Here is a 25,915-nt window from a genome sequence, read left to right as displayed (position 1 = left end):
TTTTTGCCATTAATGCTTCAAGATCAACAAGATCATCACTTGATTCACTATCATTGTTGACATTTTTTCTCCTTCTCTTTCTCTTAGATCCATCAAGGGTTACTTGAGATTTGAAAGAACATTCAACACTAGAAGGTGAATAAGTATCAAAATTTGACAATTCAAATGTAGTGATTCTACCAGTTAGACTATCTAATGTCATATCATTACTAGGTATGCATCCCAATTCTTGGATTGCAGATACTCTAAATGCATAAATAGGAAGTAAAGTCCTCAAGCCATTTCTTATCACAATCTCATCAAATATGATGCCTTTGACTCCTCTTATATCATTTACAACCTCCTTGATTCAACTACAAAACTGAGCAATAGTTTCACCTTCTTCACTTCTAATGTCATCAAATTTGCCTCTTAAGCTTTCAACTTTAGCTCTCAACACATTTTTGTCTCATCCATGGGTTTTTGCTTGCTTGACCCACATTTTCTTTGCAATAGTACATTCCTCTATATCATCAAATTCAACATAACTTAAAGAAGGTGCCAGATCTATCATCATTTGATTATGCTCTTGCTTCTCCTTCATTTTCTCAATAGTCATGGGTTTAGGAACTTCAATGCATTCATTCTCTAGGTAGTACATTAATGAAACTCCAACTCTGGATAGATGTCATTTCATCAGTCTTGTCCATGTTAGAATTTTCTCCTTGTTCAACTTAGGTACCTCTCTCTTCTGCATCTTGATCTTTGTCTTAAGTCCTTCAAACTTTCATTAAAAACACCAATTGCTCTGATACCAATTGTTAGGATATTTAGAGTAACTGGTGGGGGGTGAATAAGTTATCTTCAAGTCCAAATGTACAAATTTAACTTTCACTAACTTCAAACAACTTCAAAAATCTCATTAGACCACTAGGTCCATATAGAAACTCATCAGTAAATTAACATTTTTCATTACTTAACTCTCTGTCTAGTATATGTTGACCAACAATAAATAAAACAACAATAAATAGCTTGCCTTACACATATAAGATTCTCACATATATGACAATGGGATTTAACTTGGAAACCCAATTTGGGAAAAAACACTAAGTAACATGCTACCACTTTTCACTCTTCTAAAGTGAGCTCAATTAAGAGCCAATCCTGTTAAAGGTTACACAACACAATGTTAGATTTGACCTTGTTAGGAATGGCATGGTTAATGGACTTTGCATCATTCCATTAGAATGTCACTTTGATTAGAGGATTTATAAAATTATTATTAGTTCAAACTTGATTAAAGAATTTTGACTACCACAATGGTTAGAAAGTAACAACAGGGTTGATCTATTCAGATACAATTCACATTGCAAGTTTAGATCTCTATTCGGCTCATTTACTAGTTTATTGATTAGACTTCATTATCATCTCCATCACTGATCTTCTTAGCATCCCTTCAAGCAATCAAACTTCACCAATATTCTCACCTCTTCTCTTCTACTATTTTTTTATAGGTTCTCCATAAAATCACCAATCAACAATGAAGCAACCTTAGAAAACATCTATTATTCTTCCTTAAATAGGCAACTTGGATCTTTTTCGACTTAAACATCACTACAAATCTTAGGTTAGGTTAGATTAAATATGCTAGGTCATTAATCCTTATCATCCACAAGTTTTGACTAATCCAAAAATTCAACTATGTCAGCCTCAAACTCGATTCTTTCAAAAACTTTTATTTTTACGACACTCGATCATCACTACGTTCTTCTACTCGATCATCATTGGCTCGCTCTGTCTTCACTACGCTCAGTTGCTACTATACTTTTATTTTTCATCTTTCTCAGTGATAACTATCACTTGACAAATACTATTTATTCACTATCTCTTAAGTTCCTTAATCTTTTGTTTCAATTCCATCATTGACTGACTATTGTTCACCATGATTTACTTGTGTTTAACTCAATACTTCTATACTTCATACATTGAGTAAACAATTCATCATATTTTCCAAGACTAATTGACCAAGTGCCCATTGTAATTCTAACATGCTCCTCTTCACTCATCACCTTCACTCATTCATATAGTTATCTCTCTTTTCAATTCCTCTTCATCAATCAACAAATATTTCACTCTATCCTGTTAGTAAATGTCTCTCTAGTAGGTTTGACATCAATAACAACATAACAATGATTTCAATTGTAGTTTCCAATAGTTATTATTATCTTGAGAGGAAGAAGTTCCCAAATTGAATCAACCATGAGGTAAGAACTAGTATAGAAAAACACATAAGTTAAGAACATAACAAATTCATTGAAGTTTTAACAAAATTTTCTTTAAGGAACTCTGTCATTAACAAAAACATTCAAGAGGAGGTGTTTAGTATTACTGTTCTATGGCAATATGTTCACATTTCTTTCTAAGTATAGGGAGTCTAGATTTGATTAGCCATAAGTGGAAATGCATGAGAGATAGTTAGTTTAGTACCAAAGGTGGAAGGAAAGTTCTTGAAATCCTTAACAACCAACTACAAGTTGATGTTACTTGCTTGGTTATTTACACAAATCTTCTAGTATGGAGTAAAGGCTATTATTGACATCGATTGTCCCTCAAGTTGTTGTGACACTGGTTCTTTCTAGACAGGTCATCTGTTATCAATAGTGTCGCCCAAGAATTGCATAACTTCTTTTCTTTGCTTTCAACTATGAGGTGGTAATAGTATCTGATTGCACTAAGTATTTGTTTATATATTCTCCCCCTTCTATTCTACACACACCTAGGAATCCCTAAACCTCTTGGTCACTTGATCATTCATGTGGCTATATCTTTGGCCACTTCCATCATGCCATATAATTTATTTGTGTGAGAGATGTAACCTATGTCAATTCCTAATGTTGGCGTGGTGTAAATCCATCTTCCTTAGCATTGAAACCGGGGTTAAAAGATATCAAAGGTTGGCATGAAAAATTAGGATGTAAAAGATGATAGTCAAAAAATTACATCGAACATTAGAGTTAGAAATCAATTTCTCCTAAGTTATTAAGTGGCTTAAGGAAAAGAAAACATATATCTAAGAAGGTAATTCCAAGATATGAATTGAGATGTGAAAATGGCCCAAGCCAAGTTCATGTTGGTTAAATATACCTTTTTAATGTTTCTACTATTTTAAGACTTCGTCCAATTTAATAATTAAGTTGAGAGAGAATATTTTCATGATTCGAGGAGTCAAAATGAATAAAATATGGTAGGAGACTAGTTGATCCTCATGACTCTAGATTGATGGAGATAATGTTTTGAGTAATAACTGTCATTGATCAAGATAAAATGAAATGGTGAACCCCTCAAATTTAAATCACCTTGGCCATCTAGGTGTAATTTGCCAAATCTCACCATTTCCAAGATTTAGAACGTGACCATCCCACATCCCCTTTCCTAGTGATGCCTCCTCGCCCTTTGAGTTTGTTTTACGTTCTTCCTACATCCAATTTGAATAGGTTCTTAAACCTTGATTGTTAAAGTCAAGTAGAAATTTTTTCATCAAATGATTATATTATTATTTCAATAAACATCTTATTAGTATTACAGTTAATCCACATATTAACTAGTACTTTTAACAATGATCTAGGTATAATCAATCAAATCTAGATTAAGAGTGTTTAACAAGAAATATCATGAATTCTAGAATCGGAAACCACCTAGGGAAAAGTTTGTAAAAACCACAATTAGTCCACATATAGCACATAGGGCACAAAAGCTATACCACAATGTCATTATAATCAAAACCATTTAGGGAAAAAAAACCCACTGTTAGATTAGGTCTTTCCCGCTTAGGGCACATTTACAAAACCATTTAGGGAAACAAAACCACATTTAGATTAGGTCTTTCCTGCTTAGGGCACATTTACAAAACCATTACAGGAAATAGTATATTCCATCTAGAGCATCCTTTAATAAAGACATGAGCATAAAAGTATCAAAATAAAAATGGGTCTGACATACTCTCCCCCTCATGAGTCATCATCCTTGATGATGAGGAAAAACCAAAATACAATAAAATTTATAACACAAAGTTCTATCTAAACTGTCTAATAAAATACATTAAAAAGATGTGGAAATTATTGGTGAATCTTGTTATAATCTTCCCACATGACACTATCTTCTGAATATCAGTCTCACAGGACCTTAAACTATTTGACATCTTTGTTATGCATGTGTAACCTATGTGCCTCTAGCACCTTGAGAGGCTCGACCATGACCACCTTGGGGTCTTGGATCTGCAAAGAGTTTCAATCAATCATGTGAGAAAAGTTAGATACATATATTTTTAGGAAAGAAACATGAAAGACATTGTGTATCCCAGACAAAAATGGAGGTAGAGAGATTTTGTACACAACCAGGTTGATTACTTCCAAGATCTCAAAAGGGCCAATGTATTTAGGAGTAAGCTTGGAGGATTTGTAAAAAATTTAGCACTTTTTTGAGGTTTAAGCCTTAATAACACCATCTCACCTATCATTAAGTAACAAGGTGTATGTTTAACATCAACATAACTTTTCTGCCGATCAGTGGCTTCTGCCAATCTACACCTAATCAATATGACCCACCCTTCTATTTTTGTCAACCTGGACTAAAAACAATTCTATCTTCTAGGTTTTCCCAGCTGATAGGAATTATGCATTTTCTGCCATATAGTGCCTCGAAGGGGGCCAACTTGATTAACGATTGATATGTATTGTTGTAGGCAAAATCCACCACTGATAGACAATCCTCTCATTTATATTGTTGATCCATGCTAAACATTCTAAGTAGGTCTTCTAAGATTTTGTTCACCCTCTCTAGTTGCCCATTTGTTTCAGGGTGATAAGCCAAACTTATGTTTAACTGGATACCCAAAGCTGAGAAGAGGCTCTGCCAAAATCAGAAGTCATGCAGGCATCTCTATCAAATATTCTCTTCTCAAGAACACCATGGACTTGCATGCAATTACTAGGGCTTCATCAATTAGGTTTCTTGGGATAAAATGGGCTACCTTGGTAAGCCTATCCATGAATACCAATATTGTGTTGTGTTTTTTCTCTGACATGGGTAGTCCCTAAATGAGGTCAATACTTATAATATGTCATTTCCATTCTTGAGTAGCATATAGGTGAAGTAGTCTTACCTAATGGTGGTTGCTGAACTTTAACCCACTAACATTTGAGGCAGCTAGCCACAAACTTGGTTGTGTCCCTCTTCATACCCTTCCAAAAGTATAAGTGTCTAATATCTACTAAGAACTTTGTAACCCCTGGATGCCCTAGATATGGTGATGTATGAATCTCCCTAAAAACCAAGTTACTTAGTTCAGGGGAGTTGGATATATATATATATATATATATATGCCCTTGAAATCTTAGCGTTCCATCTGTCTGAAAAAAGAATCCATCATATCAGTGGTCTTGAGGGTTCTCTTGCAACACCTTTTTAACTTGATGGTACTACTTATCATTTTCATAACCTAATACAATCTGATGTTTGAAGTTTGATTGAATAGATGACATGTCAGATACATGCCACCTTCGACTCAAAGTGTTAGCTACCTTGTTTTCCTTTCCTTTAATATAATTGATTTCAAAATTGTAATCAGGAATCAGCTCCAACCATCTCTTTTCTTGTACGTTCAAATTAGGTTGAGTAAAGATATACTTCACACCCTGATGATTGATCTTAATTTGAATGTTTTACCCATTAGGTAATGTCTCCATTTCTATAATGTGTGCACTATGGTAGCTAGTTCTAGATCATGGGGTGCATAATTTGTCTCATAATTCTTAAGTTTCCATGATTCAAATATAATAACATGCTCATCTTGCATAAGTATGACACCAAAACCTTCCTCAAACACATCTATTACCACAAGAAATTGTCCTTTCGGATTTGATACTTTCAAAATCGGTGCAGTAGCGAGTTTTTCCTCGAGTCAATTAGAGGCTTGCTAGCACTTACCTATCCATTCAAATTTCTTACCCATGCATTGCAAGGAAGTAATATAGAAGGAGGTTCATGAGAAGTTAAGGATGAATTTTTGATAGTAGCCAACCAGGCTCATAAAACTTCTGACCTCATAAACATTTTTAGGTGTCGACCATTCTGCTATGGCCTTAATTTTTGTAGGGTCCACAACTATCTTGCCTCTAGAAATAATGTGGCCCAAGTACTCAATCTCTCATTGGAAGAATGCACATTTTGACAACTTTCCATACAATTTATGTTCTCATAGATGCTGAGTGTTGTAGGCATTCTTCCTCGTCCTTCAAATAGATAAGTATGTCATCGAGAAAGACCAGGACAAAATTATCCACGCAATCATGGAAGATGTTCATTAAGTTCATAAATGCAACAGGTGCATTAGTCAACCCAAAGGAAAGGACATTGAACTCATAATGGCTATAACGAGTTTTGAAAGTTGTTTTGTAGATGTCTTTGTCCTTCAATATCAATTGATGGTATCTTGATTGCAAGTCTATTTTCAAGAAGACTGTGGCCCCATGCATTTCATTAAGAGATCGTTGATGCCAGGCAATGGGCACTTGTTCCTTATAGTAACCTTATTGAGCATTCTATAGTCAATGCAGAGCCTAAAAGTTCTGCCCTTTTTCTTAGTAAAACTTAGGAAAAAACAATGGGCATGATCAAACCTTTATCTAGTAATTCTTGAAGTAGATCTTTAAGTTCTATGAGTTCCAATGTATTCATTTTCGGTATAGGCTTGTCTCCGAGAATTAGGGTGATATAGAAATCGAATACCCACTTCGGGGGCATCCTTGGTAGATCCTCAAGAAAAAACATCCTTGAATTCATTCAAATAAGTGTATTTTTCTTCAAACATCCCTTCCTGCTCTTGGTTTGTTAAATTTTCCTAATCAAAATTTATGTAGTAATTCAATGGCTATAACGAGTTTTGAAAGTTGTTTTATAGATGTCTTTGTCCTTCAATATCAACTGATGGTATCCTGATCGCAAGTCTATTTTCGAGAAGACTATGGCCCCATGCATTTGATTGAAGAGATCGTTGATGTTGGGCAATGGGCACTTGTTCCTTATAGTAAACTTATTGAGCATTCTATAGTCAATGCAAAGCCTAAAAGTTCTATCCTTTTTCTTAGTAAAACTTAGGACAAAACAATGGGCTTGATCAAACCTTTATCTAATAATTCTTGAAGTAGATGTTTAAGTTCTATTAGTTCCAATGTACTCATTTTCAGTATAGGCTTGTCTCCAAGAATTAGGGTGATAGAGAAGTTGAATACCCACTTCGGGGGCATCCTTGATACATCCTTGGGAAAAACATCCTTGAATTCCTTCAAATAAGGGTGTTTTTCTTCAAACGTCCCTTCCCGCTCCTAGTTTGTTAAATTTTCCTCATCAAAATTTATGTATTAATTCAGATAGTCTCCATTAGTGGATCCTTTGATCGCTTCCATCTTAACTATGAATAGTTGACACCTCTTCTTTTGACTTTGCTTGAGTTGAGACGCCCAAAGTTGTTGGAGTTTTACACCCCACTTAACTCCCTAGAAGGTTACGAAATACCTAGATCATCCAGACATTCAACCTTCTTAGAAAACAATCCAGTTGAGCTTTGTGTTTTCACAACCACTTGATCCCTTAAATTACATCATACGAGCCTAGGGGTGCTACATACAAGTTAATTTCAGCAGATAGCCCTGGAAGTTCTAATTGAGCTTTGAACAAGCATTGCTCTACCCAAGCTTTGGTTTGGTTTGCATACTCTACTGCCCATGGATTACATTATGGTTGTTTTGTCATTTGTTGTTGGTCACTAAAGTTATTCATGAGAAAACTCAAACAAGAACCATTATTGTGCTGCTACTTGTTGAAACAATTTCATTTTACCATTTTGTTGCAAATGCCCCTTTTTCGCAATCATGTGTTCTTATATGCTGCTCATGCTCAGTATCTTTTGCTAAATATGAAGTTGTGTGAAATCAAAAGTGATCTTCAAGTATTTTTCTTTCACTAAACCTCCATACTAAATTTTAGTCCTTTTGAATAATATAATGAGGTATTATTTATGCTCATAACTAGGGCTTTGACATGGTGTTCACTAAATGTCCATAATGTAATGTAATGTAAAATTTTATGTCAATGGAAGAGTTCACTAATCAATTCATTTTGAACAAGGGAATAGAGATTGTGTTCATTTTGAATTATCAAAAGTCTATTGGACTACTTCACTATTGAATTGTTGGTGCAAATTTATATTTGTCTTTGTTATCTCAACTTTGTGTGCTTTCAGCATACATAAAGTTCCTAATAGATTTTGTTTTGACTAAATCAAGATGATCTCAGAATTTGACTTTGTAACACAATTCCATTTATAAACATAGATCATTGTTTTGGCATTCCCACAAAAATCACTTACACTTTCAATTTCTACTACAATGGATTGTTTCTTTGGCATCATTCAAAAGGTGATATAAGAATAGGATGTGTACTTCAATTAGTCGTGCATTTTTAATTTTTTTTTGTTTTTTCCTATTATTCATTCATTCTCCATATCAACATTGTTGCACACATCTATTCTCATCAAAGCTAGTCATTGAAGAGATGACAATACACAGTTTGGAATTGTATAAAACTGTAACAAGCATCTAACATTTAATATGAAAACACCACTTACTATATATGTTAATAATTGTTCCACAAGAGAGCTTTATAAAGTATTATGCATACAATAAATGTTAAACAAGCTTTAAGGATTAAGTTCTCTTCATTAATTTGTACACCTTATTTCTCTCAATTGCTAGTATTGCTTTGAGATGCATTTTTGTACTTCGAATCACCTTGATATTATTGTATATGAGATAAAAATAAGGTCATTGAGGAACTAACTATCCATAAAAGTAGTTCTTCAAATCAATAGCTTAATGCAAAAGTATATATTCCACAAAAGGAAATGATGAAAATGTTGACAACTTTTAATGCCTTTTGACTCAATTGGTCTACAACTCGTCAAAGTGTATAATCAATGAAATTTTCTTGGACTTTACTCTAAAAAATTATTGGAGCATCCTTGTAACACCAGCGCTCGTGACATGTTAATCTGTCAATTTTTTTGATTTTTTGAAATGCCCTGGAAGGAAAGTAACAAATCACATAAAAAATCAGCATAATAAATAGTTATTAAAGAAATAGTAAAGATAAACAAATGCTACGAAGAAATATGTTTTTGAGTTGAGCACTTTATTTGTAGTACATAACACACAAAAAACTGAAATAGGTATTATTTTGATGGGGGTTTCGATTAAATTATATAAATTTGTTGGGTTATTCCGATTGCAAACATGTCAATATAATACAGATGTCATGGTGGTAAAAAGCATAGTTCATCTTTTATTACAGTTCAGTTACATTGTTTATAGAGTTATCTTGTTTTTGAAGTAAAGGGTTTTGTGGTGAGTCTCCTCATTGAGACGTTGACATCTTCTAGTTCTGATGTGTCTTTTAGAAGTTCCTGCATATATTATGGATTCCCTTGCTTTATGATAATACCGAAGAACAACGAATACACAATCAAACATCTCCAATAAATTTTAAATAAAATATTTATGAAATGAAAAAAATCACACTTTGTATTTATGTCACAAGATACACACTGTAAATAAACTTGGTGGGCAAACAAATGTGCAGGATTGAGTTCTATATTTCTGTCTGTAAGTTCAAATGGATAACTCTTCACTCTGCAATAACTGCACTAATTGTACACAATGTATGTGGTGATTGTGACAACTTGGAAACAAACCGAGCTGCAAATGTTGGCATGGACAAATGAGAGTCACAAGTGGTGGCGATTCTAGAAAATGATATAAAAACTGAGAATAGGAGATGAGGTCAGGACTGGAGTTGCAAAAGTTTCCATAGAAAAAGCTGACAGGAAGAAAGTGGCATAAACAAGTAGTTGATGAAAAGATAAAATATGTTAAACCAAATTTTAGGTCCACATTGCAAGCATAATTATATTTATGTTTCAGACCCCATGACCAGATCACACATACTCCATATTTTCGGTGCTTTGTATCCAGATTTTGACCCTTGGACCTTTTGCCTAGTTTGGTCTAGGCCAAACCAACCACATATTTTTGTGGAAGAAGAAAGATGCAAATGAGAAAGATAACCAGGGTCAAGAACACTCTTGTTATATTGAAATGGGCTATATAGCCTCTAGAGTGCACCAATACTACACAGCAATGCAGCCATTAATATTTTGGTCATGAAATTGCTAAACTGTATGTATCAATGAAATCATTGATGCAGACATACCTAATTTATATTATATGTTTCTTTATATCAATAAATCCTTTGTAGATTTATAATCTAGTCACTTATGACTTGAGGACCAATAAAAGATAAAAAATTCCCCTGGCTAACTGATGTAAAGATTCACAGATTGATAATACGTTATTATCTTCAGTTCAAAAAATATTCAGCCACTAGTAATTTAGGAACTGATTGGGGTTCTTTTTTCATATTCAAAGTTGAAACAATGGAAAAGTTGGATTCTTATCTATTTGATTAGGATATAGCTCATGTTAGCTCAAACAGATATGAAAACTTATACAAGCTAATTAACAATTTAACACGATTACTCAACATGTCTCTGTCAACCAATGAGTTCAGAATCTTATATGAACTAACAAGTTGAATTTTTCAAGTAAATTCATAAGTCAAATTCTCACTAAATAAAACATTAAATTCAAGACAATCAAACTAATTGAAAAAAAGTAATGTAATATAAATACCTTAAGAGTTATAAGAACTTTTGTAGCTGCAAGTTTCTTTGCAAATTTTTTGTTTGCAGCTTCACAAGTTTCAGTATATACACTATTCCCCACATCAACTTGAACTTTTACAGAGCATTTTCCTTCCTTTTGAGTATGACTAAAGTTCTGTTCATAATTTTGCTTTTGGCATAACTCTTGTAACTCGCGAACTGGATGGTAGCATAAAGTCTCTGGGGTGACGATGGGTTCTAACAGAGGCTTCATAGCAGTCCAAACAGTTTCTGTGCTGAATCCTGAGTCAATGAAAATTGCACCAGCAATTGATTCAATCATATCTCCCAAAACCTGCTAAAACATTATATTCAGCATTTTAGAAGTTATACAAGTATGACTTCTATTTTGTTCGTCAAATGGAAAATTTGTTTAAACTTCAACTCTAATACTCACTCGGAGTACTTTACCTGTTTTCTTTACGTTATTATTTTTTCTTGAGACAATTTGAGAATATAGTATATATAGTGACACAAAATCTAAAAATGCAAACACAAAACATAGAAGCATGTTGACATCATGGAAAAATAAATAGGCACTGGCTTATTCCTTTCAAACATGCTATTTTAACAATGTAACCTTGCATCTTACATTGCATTGAAAACTCAAAGTACTTCATGCCATCTTTGCTTGCTAAAGGAAGAAAGATTTTAATTATTTTTAAGATCTAGTAGTCTTAAGGATCAAGAGTAGTAATATTTTTTATGAGATTTAGTAGTCTTAAGGATCAAGAGAAGTAATATTTTTTGAGATTTAGTAGTCTTAAGGATCAAGAGTAGATGTTAAAGAATAGTATTCACATTCTATTAGGAAAAAAGGATTTTATAAAAAAGTTGAAATGGCAATTTCAGACCAAGAATAGTATGCACATGTGATGGTTAGTAACTTAGTAGAGTGGGAGTGCTCTACTAGTGCTGAATTTCGCACGTCATTATGTGTTATGTATGTTTTTTGATTCTAATACTAATGGATGAACTTGTTTCACCAATGTATAGGGTCCCACAAGAGCAGGGATGAACTTTTTGATAGTGAAGACTAATTTAAAAGAACAAAGGAGAGATTTTCCACAGTTTTGTTTGATATATTATACAAGATATCATTGATGAAAGGGAGGATAACAAGGCCTAGAATACAAAGAAATTGTGGCCTAGGTATGGGATGAACAATATTCCTAGCAAGGAGAAGATTTCATAAAATGTCCTGACTCCTAAATCCATTCATCTTGAAGACTTGGAAAAGGTGGGAGAGATCTTGGTCAATATGATCCAGATCCAAAATTTGACAGGCTCGAGTGGCTTATGTCTTTAGGATACTAAATTTTTGGCTAGATATAGTGAGAAAAGGCATAGAGGTACAACTTAATGTGCATTGATTTCCTATAAACTTGTTTTGTGAGGTTTTCACACATCGCCCCAAAATCTTGGGGACCCCCTTTTTAATCGCCTTTAGGGCCAGTGGAGAAGGTTAGATGTATTTTTCACCCGGTTTCAACTTGATTTTCCAGAGCTATCAGTTCTATCCTTAGGCCGAATAAGTTCAAAATTGATTTCAACTTGGCAGGATAAGGTTGTGAATTTTGTACTTAGACGATTTCTTTTGAAAATTTGGATTTAATTGTAAATTTGAATGATTTTCAAATAAGGAAATTTTTCGTTAGACTTAGGTTCTTGGAAAATCTTATTTTTTTTGGTGAAATAGAATTTAATTTTGTAAGATGAAGTTAAATTGCAAAATCGATTTTTACTCTAGAGGCAATTTTATTTTTTGTCATAAAATTTTAATTATTTAGCAAAATCGATTTAGAGGAAAATTGCAAAAATTGGCTTTAATAGATTAAATTTGCCTTGAAAGCTTTTGGTATTTAATGAAATTGGTAAATTAATATTAAGAAATGGCTTTTGGTTAGCCAAAATTCAACTTCAAGGATGTATTAATTAGCAAACCCTCATTAAATAGAAATTTTTAACATCCCCAAGGCACCATTCAATTTCGTTTTGCAATTTGTGGTTAATTAGTAAATTAAAAGTGCAGTTTTCATTTTAGAAAATTAAAATTTTGGCAAAGTATTTAAAGTGGGCCACTAACTTAGCTTTAATTTTGATTTTTTTTTCTCTATAGGACCAAGTCGGCCAGCCTGGGAGGAAGGTGAAAGCTGCTATAAAGGGAGTCCCCTCCCATTTCATTTTCATCAATTCATTTGCTCCTCATGCTTGGGCGAATTTGAAGCAAGGGCAGATTTCCAGACTTGGGCGAAATTGGTGGAAGGCAGTTTTTTTGGTGATTTTTGGGCAATTTCTCCATTGCCATTGTTGGGCGATTTGTCTAAGGGCCAGATTTTTTGCGTTTTTGGGGATTTTTGCTCCACTTTGTGGGCTGCGATTTGTGCCCTAGGTGGCAGATTTTACAGATTTTGCTCCTTCTTTGCTTGGGTGAATTTTGTGGAAGGGCAGATTTTTTTTCATGCTTAGCCGAATTTTGTGGGAGCCGAATTTTGTGGGGGCCGAAATTTGTGGAAGACAAAATTCTGATTTTCTAGAGGGGCTGCAATTTTTTATATCAGATTTGGGCAATTTTGTTGGGAGAAGAGATACATATGAAAGTTTGATTTTTGCATAGAAGGCAAGTGTTGGATAAGCTTAGAGGCTTTGTTTTCTAATTTGCAAAGGGATTTGTAATTCTTTGATGTCATATCCCGGGTTCCGAAAAGTTGCTGTAAGATTATTAGTTAAGGTGAAAGTCATCATCTAGAGTTGCAAGCAGTGCTTAAGCTGACATACATTCTTTCGCTCTTTTCTAAGAATTGCACTACTTGGTTCTTCTTGCCTTTTGGTCCACCACTCTACCATCCCGTAATAGGGTGACGAGCATGGAGGATGATAGTGCAAGTAAGAATCCCAAGCGGGCAAACGCTAAGAAAGACAAAGAGGATATGACGCCCAAAACTTCCTTCTTCTCGAAAATGAAGAAAATAATCGATACTAATATCGCTACAGTGGACATGATACGGATGAGGGACAGACTAAAGGAAGGACAATCCCCCTTGGCAAAGAGGATATACAAGAGCGGAATTGTACATGCAGCAGCTTTTCCTCCTACTTTGCCTTGTCCGGAATTGATTATGGAGTGTGCATCCAGATTTGATCTAGACAGTAAATCCATCATTTTTGGCGAAGAGAAGAGAGTGTTGGCCAACATTGGCGAACAAGCAATTGAAGAGACATTTAATATTCCTCAGAGCAAGGGCATGACAGTTGTAATGGTGGATCAGGCGACCAAATCATTTCAAGGTAACCAAGAGGCCTACTTCTCACATCTAAAGCGGAATTGGATACACGAAGGAAGGAAAGGAGTTAACAAATCAACAAGGCTTACAGTGGCAGATTTCAAGCCGGAATATGGCGATCTCATTGTTCTTCTCAGCTGGATCATGGGCCTAGCTCAAGCTATGAAATTCGAAAATTGGATGTACTTCTTCATTGATGAAATTGAAAAGGGAAAAGGAAAATTTGATTGGGCTAGGATCATAAGTGAAAATTTAGAATTGCAACTTAGAACAGTTCAAAACCAAAGGCAATTCTACATGGGATCCTATCTGTTTTACTTAATTGCTAGATTGTATGAGAGTCCGGGACTTAGGGCCTTAGGAGAGATTGGTAATGGGCCGGGGCAATATTTGGTGCATGAATGCTATCCGCAGCTTCATTTGCACAATAACAAGGATTACAAGATGTTTTGCGATGCATTTGCCATGAAGACAGTAAGGGTATTACAAGGGGCGCCTGCTAAGAGACTTTCATCGGAAGCAGAAGCAAGGATTAAGAAGTTTGGGAGTTGGTTCATCCAATTCCCGCAATTCACATACATTAGAGTGGCAGGAAGTACAGTTTGTCCCAAGAGGATTCCAAGATACCCACCCGACAAGGTAGTTTTGATGGAATTGGCTAGGCAGCTTGAGCACTATGATAGAGTAATGAGGAATGAGGGGAAAACAGGCGTTTCCTTCTCAATTATAATTGGCAATGATAGTTGCCCAAATCGGGCCGCCTTTGAGGCTGCGGAAAAGGAATTGGAGTGGTATCATCTAGGATGGTACAGAGCAAGGCAAGGATTCGACCCTGTTGGTCTTATCAAGGCATCTCATGGAAGCGAATTTAAGCATGTTCCCACTATAGAGGACTTTTGGGCCAATGCAAAGGATGATTTTCACGTGAGAAAGCTAGCTTTCTCGAGATTGTCGGTGAACATGATGAGAGATATCAGATGGAGAGGCCTTGATATTCCCGATCAATTGGAGGATGATCGTAGTGTGTTGAGAGAAGACTATGAGACAGTAGTTGGAACAGAGTTGAATCCAGTGGATTGGGACGATCATCAGGATCCTTCCTTGGAGGCAGTCACAAGGACAGTAGATTTGCATACTGAGTCGTGGTATAATGCCAAGTTGAGAAAGCTACAAAGACAAAAGGTTCTCCTTACTTATGAGATGATGAAACCGAAGGAAGGTCTAGTAGAATCAATCGGACAGAAGGGTGAAGGAAGTGGCCGGCAATCGGAGGCAGTTAGAAATAGCAAGAAGAGGGCTTTGGAGGTAGAGAAAAGCCAAGAACGTTCGGAACCTCCAGCCAAGAGACAGCAGGCAGCGCCGTCAAGGGAGAGTATAACTAAGGCTAGAAGCCAAGAGGTCAATTCGAGTGATAAAGGGGCCGCAGTGGAGGTGAGCTCTGATTCGGAATCAAGTGGCTACAGTGAAAGTACAGAGTACTCCCCTCTCTCGGAGAACCAGCAAGGAAATATGGCAGAAACTAGTAGAGAAGAAGATGGGCCGATTGATATTGAAGAGATAAGTCAGGCGTCTAAGGCCGTTGGTGATGCTTTGTTGGTCGAACCGAATCCGGATTTGGGGAGATGCACTGCACCACTATGGTTAAGGCAAATGCTTATGCCGAGAGGCGAGGTGGTAATGGCTCACGCAGTTGATGATATCCAAGGACTAATAGAAAAGGATGATAGCGAGAACCAAAAACAGATGGCAAATACGGTGGCAAGGGTAATCAGAAGCGACAGTGATGGTCACCGAAGGGTTCAGATTGCTATACCAACAGTCAATAAGGCAGCGGATGAGATTGCAGCCCGGGAGTACGAAATAGTAGAACATAATTTGGGAAGAAATACAGATGATATGGAATGTGAGGAGGTTCAGGAAGGCATAGCATTAATCAGAGAAAGATTGAGGAAGGCAAACGAAAGGATAGTAAAGTTGGAGGCCGAAAACAAATATTGGAGAGATTGCCAGCCAATCCAACAGCTGCATCAGGCAGCCCTTCCTCAAGACAGCGGGAGCAATTCAGAAGAGGTATCAGCTCAGTTACATGAAGTAAGGGGTTGGATCTATGATACAATCCAAGATGGGCGAAATTTCTTGCCCTCCTTCATCTCAACATTCCAGTCATTGGTGACTGTTAGAAACAAATTCAGATTATTTGAAGAGGAATGGAAGAATTTTCTTCCCATCAAGGATTTGGTTATTCCTAGGCTGCAGGCGTTCATTAGGCTACCGGAGGCATATTTGGAAAGAGCCCGGTTGGTTGATGAGAGAGGATTGAGCATAGTTGAATCTTGGTATGTCGCATTGACTACCAGATTCAGAACACTTGAAGAAATTCATGATGAGATTGCACAACACGGCCCAAGCGTCGACACTTCCATTTCGACCATGATGAGCGACGTTGGGGTGGCGCTTGATTTTGAGGGTATTAGAGAGGATGATGTCAGTGAGACAGGATTTGGATCGAGATTGGATGAGTTAGGAAAGGCTGCCGTCAAAAGGAAACATCTGAACACCTTTTCCTCACTCAATGCTTTTATTGGGTTTGCAAAGGAATATGAGAAGGATCACGAAAGGATACTACAAGCAGCAAACAGCGTGGCAAAGTCAGCAGAACTCCGAGCGAAGCACACACCTTGTCCTCCTATGGAAGAAGTTAACGAAAGGCTAGCTAAGTTCATTGCCTTAGCTAAAAGAACAAAAGAAAAAGGAAGAATTATATTAGAAGATCATCTTATGTAAGCCCAAGTGGCAACTTTCTCTTTCTTCTAGAATAGGACAAGTGTTTGTTTCTGATTGGCCACCATTTTGGTGCCTTCTCATTGGTTGCCACCTTTTCACTTTTTTCATTGGTCCATTCATGAGGTGACATCTTCTCATTGGCCGATGGGGTGGCAACCCTAATTAGGGTTTTTGGATCCAATCTGGATCGTCGATCTTGTTTTGATCTCTACCGTCCATTGTATTTTGGACCTCTATATAAGGCCATTGGCTCTCATTTGTAAAGGGGGGGTTGGAGAAATTGTTGCGAAAATAATACCAAAGTGCTCTCTTTTTCATTGCATGTTGACTAAGAACATTGGGTGTTATTGCATGTTTTCTACTTCCACATAGTTAAATTTTCTTTTCAAGTTGAAGCAATTTCATTTCAAGTTGTTAGAGTAAGAGTAAAATAAAATGGATTGTTGCATGGTAGCTTTGGTAGATGTTTGATAGGGGTCAACACTAGGCCACTAGCATCCTTGCGGCTGGTTGGGAGGCTTTGTGTGGTGATCTAGTTTACTTTCCTTTGAAGTGTTGCATCTATGGAGGTAGGGCCGCTGGTTAGCCTTCATTAGGTTCGATCCCCGTCCATCTGCTAACCTTCCATTCTTAGGGGTAGGAGTAGTTGAGCAGCCAAATTTCATGCTTAGAAGAGGTTAGTTAGAGAAGTAAACCAAAACATCGGCATTCTCACCTTCCATCGCCATTCACCCTACATTGCCATCATCGCGCCATCAACATCATCTAGCATTCACACCGAACCACCATCTCCATTTTCTCACCAAGATCCAAATTTTTCTCAAATAGGAAAACGTAAGGCCGCCTACGTGATTACCAGCAAATCACATTGATAAAATTGAGCGAGTATCCAACGGTGTAAGGAACATTGGAGTTATACTCATGTCCCATGAGAGATAACTTTTCAAGAGAGGAATTGTGTATTTGATATTCTGTATCAAGCATCCAATTACTAATATGTTATGTAGTGACACAAAACTCGCATCAACAACTTGTAGACCAAGAAAGCCTTCCTCTTTCTTGAGGATAAAATCTAGGAAAGAAAGTTGACTATTGAACTCAAAACTCTTTCAATAATTGAACCATCAGCCAATCTATTTAAGTGGACATGTAAGTGGTCTTGTAAAGTTCTATAAATTCTGAATAATCAGGTCTGAGATAATACATTCTCATGCTTGCTGTTCTAATCTTCCTCTATGTTTGACCTTGAAATGAGATGACAATATTAAATGTCCTTCTGAAATATGTTTATCACAGCAAGTATTCGATTTGTGGCAGAGTTGCTTAAAGGAGCATACTTGTATTCTATTGTGTGCTCTTCAACTACAACAATACCCTCTTTATATACTATAACCAAAGGGCATGTCTCTTAAAGGGACATGACCCTATCTAGGTCAGCCCACAATGGCTTCTCATAATCGGCGCCTAGGAGTTTTATTTTAACAACAAACATAACTAATTTAGATAATGTTAATGCTAAATTATACTCACCCCTGTTGGGTGGATATTTTGCAACCGACAGTTTTGGGTAAAAATTCAGTTGCGAAATAGGATGACCAGCCACAGCGTGTGAGACAAAGTCTCTCCTACCTTAAAAGGAAGGCTCCCCCTTCTCGCTGTTCCTTGGATCAACTCAAGGTAAGCAAGAAATTGAGAGATTTATAAATTGGGTGTTACTATTATCCTTTCTTCTTAACTTTCAAGAAAGGATCCACTTATTCGTAAGGCGAATAATGGGCAAGGTGAATCTCTAATTACACTTCTATCATGAGCTGGAAACAGTGATACCGATAAATTTTAACTCACTCAAAGGCTAGCTAAAACATACCAGTTTGGCTCTAAGTCCTATTGTATTTCTATGTGGTAAAATCTCTACAATTAGGGCACAAAAACTCCTAAAAGTAAGAACAATCTAACTATTTTACGAATTAAGATGAAAATACAAGCCACAGACAAAGCTTCTAGCTATGGATTTGCACAATTGTTCTTGGTCAAAGCTCAAGCTTCAATTGTTTCTTAACTCTCTATACTCTTTTATTGAACACACAATAATAACATGAATCAAGACAATAGGCACAAATTATAGTCAAAGCTTTTAATTTGTTCTATCACAATTTTTTCTAGTCAAAGGTTCGAATCCAATTGTTTCTTTTATTCACTTTTCTCCCAAATTTGTACTACACAATCAAAGTTATGCTTGCACAAATGTGGCAGAGCTTTCTTGCATACAACAAAAGATAATTTTTACAATGAGGGTGCACTCCTTTATATAGGCAAAGAAGTTGAGAAAAAGGGGGAGGAAAAAGTGAGAGCAACTCAACCAACTTTGACCAAGTCTAACTATAGAAACTAAAGGGTTACATGCAACTGCACGTGCAACTCACATTACATCTTTTACATACACATGTAACTTGCATTACATGTAATTACACTTTTTCATATAATACATCTTCTCCAACTACAAACATGAAAGAAGAAGAAAGAAGACAGAAGATAAAAGAACAATTCTGAAAGGACTTGTACTTGACGATGCAATCCTAGATGATAACAGGGTTGGGAGTTCCTGTACCTTGTACTGCTGCATTCACATTGATAATCATAGTGTTGCGTCTTTTGATAACCTCTAGTTGTCTTTGATGAATTGTCCATTATCATGTGAAAACTTGATGTGATCCATTTTTTCTCGCTCAAGTTGTCGTGAATTCTCCTTTGTAGATCAGCACAAACTGGAGTCTTTGACACTTTGAAAACCTTCTTGATGATGTTCGGATGTACACTCGAAACAACTTTCCATCAACACCTTTAACTCCCCTTTTTTTTTTGTTTTTTTGTGAAGTAGAGTGCTTGGCTCATGGGAATGTGTGTAAATGGAGATTGCCAATTTTTGAAAAGTGACCTGAGCTTTCAAGATGTCACTAAACGAAAAATGGATTACATGTAAATGCAACATGTAACAGAAGGTGGAGGGTGAAATGAGATGCAAGTGTGAGTGAAAGATACGTTTTACATGCATATGCGGATGAAGGCTAAGATGAAAAGCATGGAAAGATATGAAAACATGTATTTGCTCATAGAGGTGTGAATGCATATGGAGAGGAGAAAATGACATTTTTTTGACTTTACAAAAAGTGACTTTTAGTCAAAATTAGACCTTTTGGATGCAATTACACGTAAGACATTTTGTGTAATCGTGTCGTGCGAATGGAAATGAAAGATGAGATGGATGAAAACGGACGAAAAATGGGATTACATGCATGTGTGGATGGCGAATGGGATGAAAAACATGTAATCACATTTCATTGAGTGAGAGATGAAGTGTTGTGACATGGAAATGCAAAGTGGAGTGAAGTGAAACGTGCTCAAGTTCTTGGGAAAGAACTTGCAATTTCTTTCAAATGGAGAAAAAACCGAAATGCAAACAAGCAAAACATAAAAATAAACACAAAATAAACACATGCTTTTGGCAAAATACTCAAACATGTCAACAAGGAAACCACTTCAATATGCAAATTCGAATTTGGAGTTTGCGAAAATTCCAAAAGTGTGAAATGAGAATTTTCATCCTTTTTAAAGGAAAAATGCACTTTTCATGGCATATATATGGACAAATGGGCAATTTCAAGCTAAAATACGCATGGAAATAGCAAGATTAGCACAAATTAAATAGCAAGAAAGAAAGAGTCCACTTGTATGAAGATTAAATGCCAAAAATGAAGGAGGAGGAGCCAAAATAGCAAGTTTTGTAGACTTAAGACAAATTCTCCCTTAAATTCAGATTTTCAAACAATCTTTTGACTTTTTCCGCACTTGTATGTAATGGACATTCAATAGTCGGATTTGACATGAAAGTGCCAAATAAATGGTCTCTAAAGACAATATCATGCATTTAAAACTCAAAAACAATCCCTTTTGATCAAAGGTATGGGCTGGAAATGCATTTTTTGAGTTTTTTTGAACAAAAAGATGACTTTTTAATTCAAAAATCTGGGTCGTTTTTGCAAAAACCTGACTAAAAAATGCATGTTTTAAAATCAATTTTGACTTGTGAATGCAAAAACGACTTCCCCAAATGGATATACATGGATCTAAATGCAAAAAAGTGGCTTCAAAACACGTAAAAGTGGATTAAAACTCCAATTTTCCGAGTATTTTAAGCAAAAACGTGTTTCTCCAAGCAAAAATGATTTGGTGTTTTAACACCAAAATAATGATCACAATGTAACGGAATCAACAAATAAGGTCAAAACGATTTGATTCCAAGCAAAAGCATGATCAAACTTGGCAGATTTATGGATTTTTATGCAAAAAAGTGCCCTAGCTTGAAGTTTCAAACATGTTTTTGGGTGCAATAACTTGATTTTTGATGAGGGCAAAATGATCACCTCTCCAAAACATGATGAATGCAATTGATTTCATTCAAATCCATGGAGAAAATCAAAATTTACGATCAAAATAGGAGGTTTTTGGAGCAAGAACATGTTTTCTTCACATAATAGGACATTTTTATGTTCATTACATATTTTAGAACTTGTTGGAAGGCAAAAGAGGACCTTTTTGAGTCCAATGCATGTTTTAAAATATGTCTTGAGATATAATCTCACTTTTTGAAGCCCATTACATATTTTAAAATGTGCAAGTCTCCAAAATCTCACTTTTTGGAGTCACTTACATATTTTATAAACATATCTCAACTTTTTCATGCACAGGCATGAAAACTCAACTTTTCATGTCATTGCATCAAAAAGGTCCACTTTTACAAGCTTTTGATGTAATGACATGAAAAGTATCCACAAAGTGAATTTTTATATGCATTAGCATGAAAAGTTTCCACTTTTCATAGTGTTTTACATGCATATGCACATAAAAAGTCCACTTTGAGGCATTTAAGTTATGTATTTCACTTAATTTAATAAAAATGTCATCAATATGGGTCAAAAATAACATTTATGCATCATATTAATCAATATAATACATAAACATTATATTAAAGTGACATTTATATAAGTAATTGATGTAAAATTCAAAAAATTTAAAAATTAATTATATAGTTCTATAGTCACTTAAGTGAAAAATTAAAAAGTAACTTAAAATTATAACATAAAGTGCACTACAGTCACTTTAAGTTATAAATTTTAATGAAAAGTAACTTCAAAACATAACAAAAAGTGAATAAAATGTTATATATTCAAAAAGTGAATGTCAAAATGAAAATATAACATCATATTTTTAATTCGTGCTATTGCACCTAAAATGTCCACTTTTGAGGCACTAAAATGACTATATCTCTTGACTGACAACTCCGATTGGCCTCTAGGTTAGACCGAATCGAAGGGGAAAACGAAAGGCATGACATGAGCAAAACCAAAGGACTAAAATAAAAAAAATGCAAACTCAAAAGCAAAGAACAGACTGTGAAGGCTTCAAAAATCAAGCAAAGGCTCGACAGAAAGTAAAACGAAAATGACTTGACGAAGGCCTTCAGTAAAACAACTTGATATCAAATTCAAGCTTAGAGAAATACGAAACTAGCTTGAAAAAGTTTCGTATTGTTACCTACATTTTGTGGTGACAAAATGCAGGACAGCAACCCCAAAGATCACCGATCATGCCTAATCAAGAGGCAATGCATTAATAGCTTTCAAAATGGTTTTATATGAAATAAGAGGATTATGCGATCTGCACATTCAAACTAGTATAAGGATCGAAGTTATAGTTTTAACACTCCCTCTTAACTTGATAATCATACTAAGAGAACATATCTAGCATCATCAATCAAAGTTATAGTTTTAACACTCCCTCTTAACTTGATAATCATACTAAGAGAACATATCTAGCATCATCAATCACAATGAATAATCTTCTTCTTAGCATGTGGTATTATTGAACACATGATCCTATCTCATATTACTATATCTGTGATATGACATATCACTTATACTAGTGATAATAGGATTGCAGTGAACACAATATATAAGATAACATCCGGAGAATAATTAAATTCTTTGTTTATCCAAGTTGTGACTCATAGGTACTGACATTCCTATATCACAACATGATCCTGAGTTAAGATCTAGCAGAACATAGGATAAACTTTGGAGAATAATAAAATTATTCCTTTATCCAAATTGTGACTTATAAGCATAACACTGTCTATATCACAATGTGATCTTGAACTCATCTAGATCTGACAGTAAATCTCTACTGTTTAGCGCATTATCTAAGAGATTGTCATCTCTCATAATGTCTTTCATACAAGTGTTCATTATCTTAGAGATCATCACCTCTAAAATAACAAATATGAATGGTGGAGCCCATAATAGTCAATAGCTTGACAATAAAATTATTTTATTAATAATTTAATGAATACAAATGAATTACAAGTCAACCATACCAAGTCTTTTCTTGAAGTGATCTATCTTCACTTGAGAGAGAGATTTGGTGAGAATATCTATTGTTTGATCTGCAATGCAAATGTATTCTAATTTTATAGTATTTCTGTCTACCATATCTCTTACATAATGGTAAGGAATTTCAATATGTTTAGACCTGTCATGAAAAACTGGATTCAAAAAAAGCTTGATTGAACTTTGATAATCACAATGAATAATCGTAGGATTCATGGCTTGACCAAAGAATCCCACAAGTAACTTTCTAAGCCAAACTACTTCCCGAGAGGCCATCGCTGCTGCAATGTATTCGGCTTTGGTGGAACTTTGTGCTACTGAAGATTGCTTTCTGCATATCCATGATATCATCGCTGAGCCTAAACTGAAACAACATCCTTAAGTGCTTTTCCTGTCAGTAACAGTTCTAGCCCAATTTGAGTTTGTGTATCCACGTATATCCAATTCAACCTTCTCATACTTGAGCCCAAAGTTAAGAGTGCCTTGTAAGTATCTCATGATGTGTTTGACTGCAACTAAGTGAATCTCCTTTTGTTACATCTCGATTTTTGACCTAATTTAAAATATAGCCATTGAGGTTCACATGAAGTCAGTTGACAATTAAATTGGTTATAATCCTGTGAAATCATAAGATGGTTAGTGAATATAATTGTTTATCACGAATTCATAAAATTGAATGGGCGATTAGTTGTTATGGTTATTTATAACTTGTTATGATAATATGATTTAATTACGGAGAACTTCCTTGTAGGAAACACGTTGAAGGAGTGGAAGCATTGTCAAAAAAGAATTAGGCAGGAGCATCACCATCACTAGGCAGATGAGTTGAGGACCTAGCGACTTGAAACATGATACATTTGTGAGACCCGCATGAGCTATTTAAATAAATAATTTGAAAAACATAAAATAATTGAGTGAAAATATAAAACATACCTCTAAGGATTTAATATGATCTTTCACCTTATTATTATAATAGATATATCTATATACGTACATATAAAAATAAAAATGAAATGACACCAATAAATTATAATAGCATAATTTAATGATGTCACCCCATTTATATATTTGTACGAACATATACAAATATATAATATTATAACATTTTAAAATTATAATCTTACAATTCTTCTTTCCAACTTATTTTATTTTATTCTTTTCTCTATCCATAGTTGATTTAACACTTGGGAATTCGAATGGCTTATAATCTTTTTGTAACTGGTGGGAGCCAAGGAGTCATATTTTGTCCTCCATTTAAGGAAGACGTGAGAAGAGTTGAGCACCATATTATTTTCTTCCGACTTCTTCCTTCTTTGCGTTTCCAAAACTTCTCTACTCCATACCCGATTGCTCCTTATTTTATTTACCGCTGACACTTGCAATACCATCTATGGAAGCCGTGAGAAGGAAGGGATCTTTTTCAAAACAACCAATTAATCTACTTGGGCTACGTCTTCTAGTATTTCAATTCCACCTTCTCATAATACCCGTACTTATATATCATGTGCCGACTTTCTTTGCTGATACGAATCTGCACTCTTCTTCTTACGATTTCATACCAATCGGACTTTCTGCTAGAAATTCGTGAGTGTTATTTGAAGCCGAGTATAGTAGATGGATATTATATTCACAACCAAACTCCTCTCTGTTCAAGCAACTCGTTTTATACACCCTATCGTACAAGTCTTTCTTCCTGAGAATAAAAGATCATATGCATTATGGTAACGTCTTCAAGCAACTGGAGGATAATTGATTTCAAATCAATTTGGAAGTTTTCAGGCAACTTTGAATTCTTATTAGGTCATGTGTTAATGATTTCAGATTGTGATATACCAAAGTTTTAAATCATTTTCCATAACAGTCAGCTAGACTCGGAGACTTCTTTCTTTTCCATGAATAAGTAATAAGTTTTGTTGAATATTCCATGTCTTTGTTATTGATTATTCATAGCAGCAAGTTTCAGCATTTATCATGATGATATCTTGTTTGAATTTACAAATTGAACTTCTTTAAATTTAACCTTATTCATGGCAAGTGATAGCCAAGTAATCATAGTATGGATCCATAAATCATTATGCCAATGGAGATAAGAATTGTGCAATAAATTATGCATTCTTTAAGAATATCTTTTTCAAATCACAGATTGTGATGAGCTGGAATAGATATATATATATATATATATATTTTATAATTTAGTTGAGGATCAACAGACAAAGCCGATTGCTCTGAGATCCGAACACCTAGGATTCACCAGTTGTATAGCCATGGAAAGGGTGAAGAGGTGAGATGGAGTCTACAATGACTTAGAAAATGAAAGTCAAATATGATACATTTAATCTAGAATAATATCATTTAATAGCTCATGCATGGTTATGTTATTGTAATCTCTTGATGTCAAGTTGAGTGGTATAGATACCAGGATTTTTCGGTAGATGACAGATGTTCCAAGTCCAATTCCAGGTAGGAAGGGCCTTTCTCATTGGAGATTGTGTGGGGAAATAAAGTTTGGTTTGAGGTTTGGTGGTTAAGCCCCTAACAATATTTCACCTCTCCCCAAGTTGTTGGATGTACAATAGACAAAGATAAGCTAT

General features: G+C 35.2%; 1 protein-coding gene across 6 annotated transcripts in view; it reads right to left on the bottom strand.

Moving 5' to 3' along the window:
- Window positions 1-8,694: 8,694 nt before the first annotated feature.
- The window catches only part of DCL2 (dicer-like 2), a 445,017-nt gene continuing 427,796 nt past the window's right edge, over window positions 8,695-25,915 (bottom strand). For all 6 annotated transcript variants that reach the window (XM_089801429.1, XM_089801434.1, XM_089801433.1 and 3 more), the window contains 2 exons: window positions 10,782-11,108; window positions 8,695-9,115 (listed from right to left, as the gene is read on the bottom strand). In XM_089801429.1, coding sequence (XP_089657555.1) covers window positions 9,089-9,115; window positions 10,782-11,108 — 354 coding nt within the window. In that variant the 3' untranslated portion in view covers window positions 8,695-9,088. The remainder of the gene's footprint in view (window positions 9,116-10,781; window positions 11,109-25,915) is intronic.

This window comes from Cupressus sempervirens, chromosome 9, assembly GCF_028749045.1.
Source record: "Cupressus sempervirens isolate cs-2001-9-10 chromosome 9, ASM2874904v1, whole genome shotgun sequence".
Lineage (NCBI taxonomy): Eukaryota > Viridiplantae > Streptophyta > Pinopsida > Cupressales > Cupressaceae > Cupressus > Cupressus sempervirens.
Note: the sequence above shows the minus strand (reverse complement) of the source record. Positions and strands in the feature narration are given on the sequence as shown.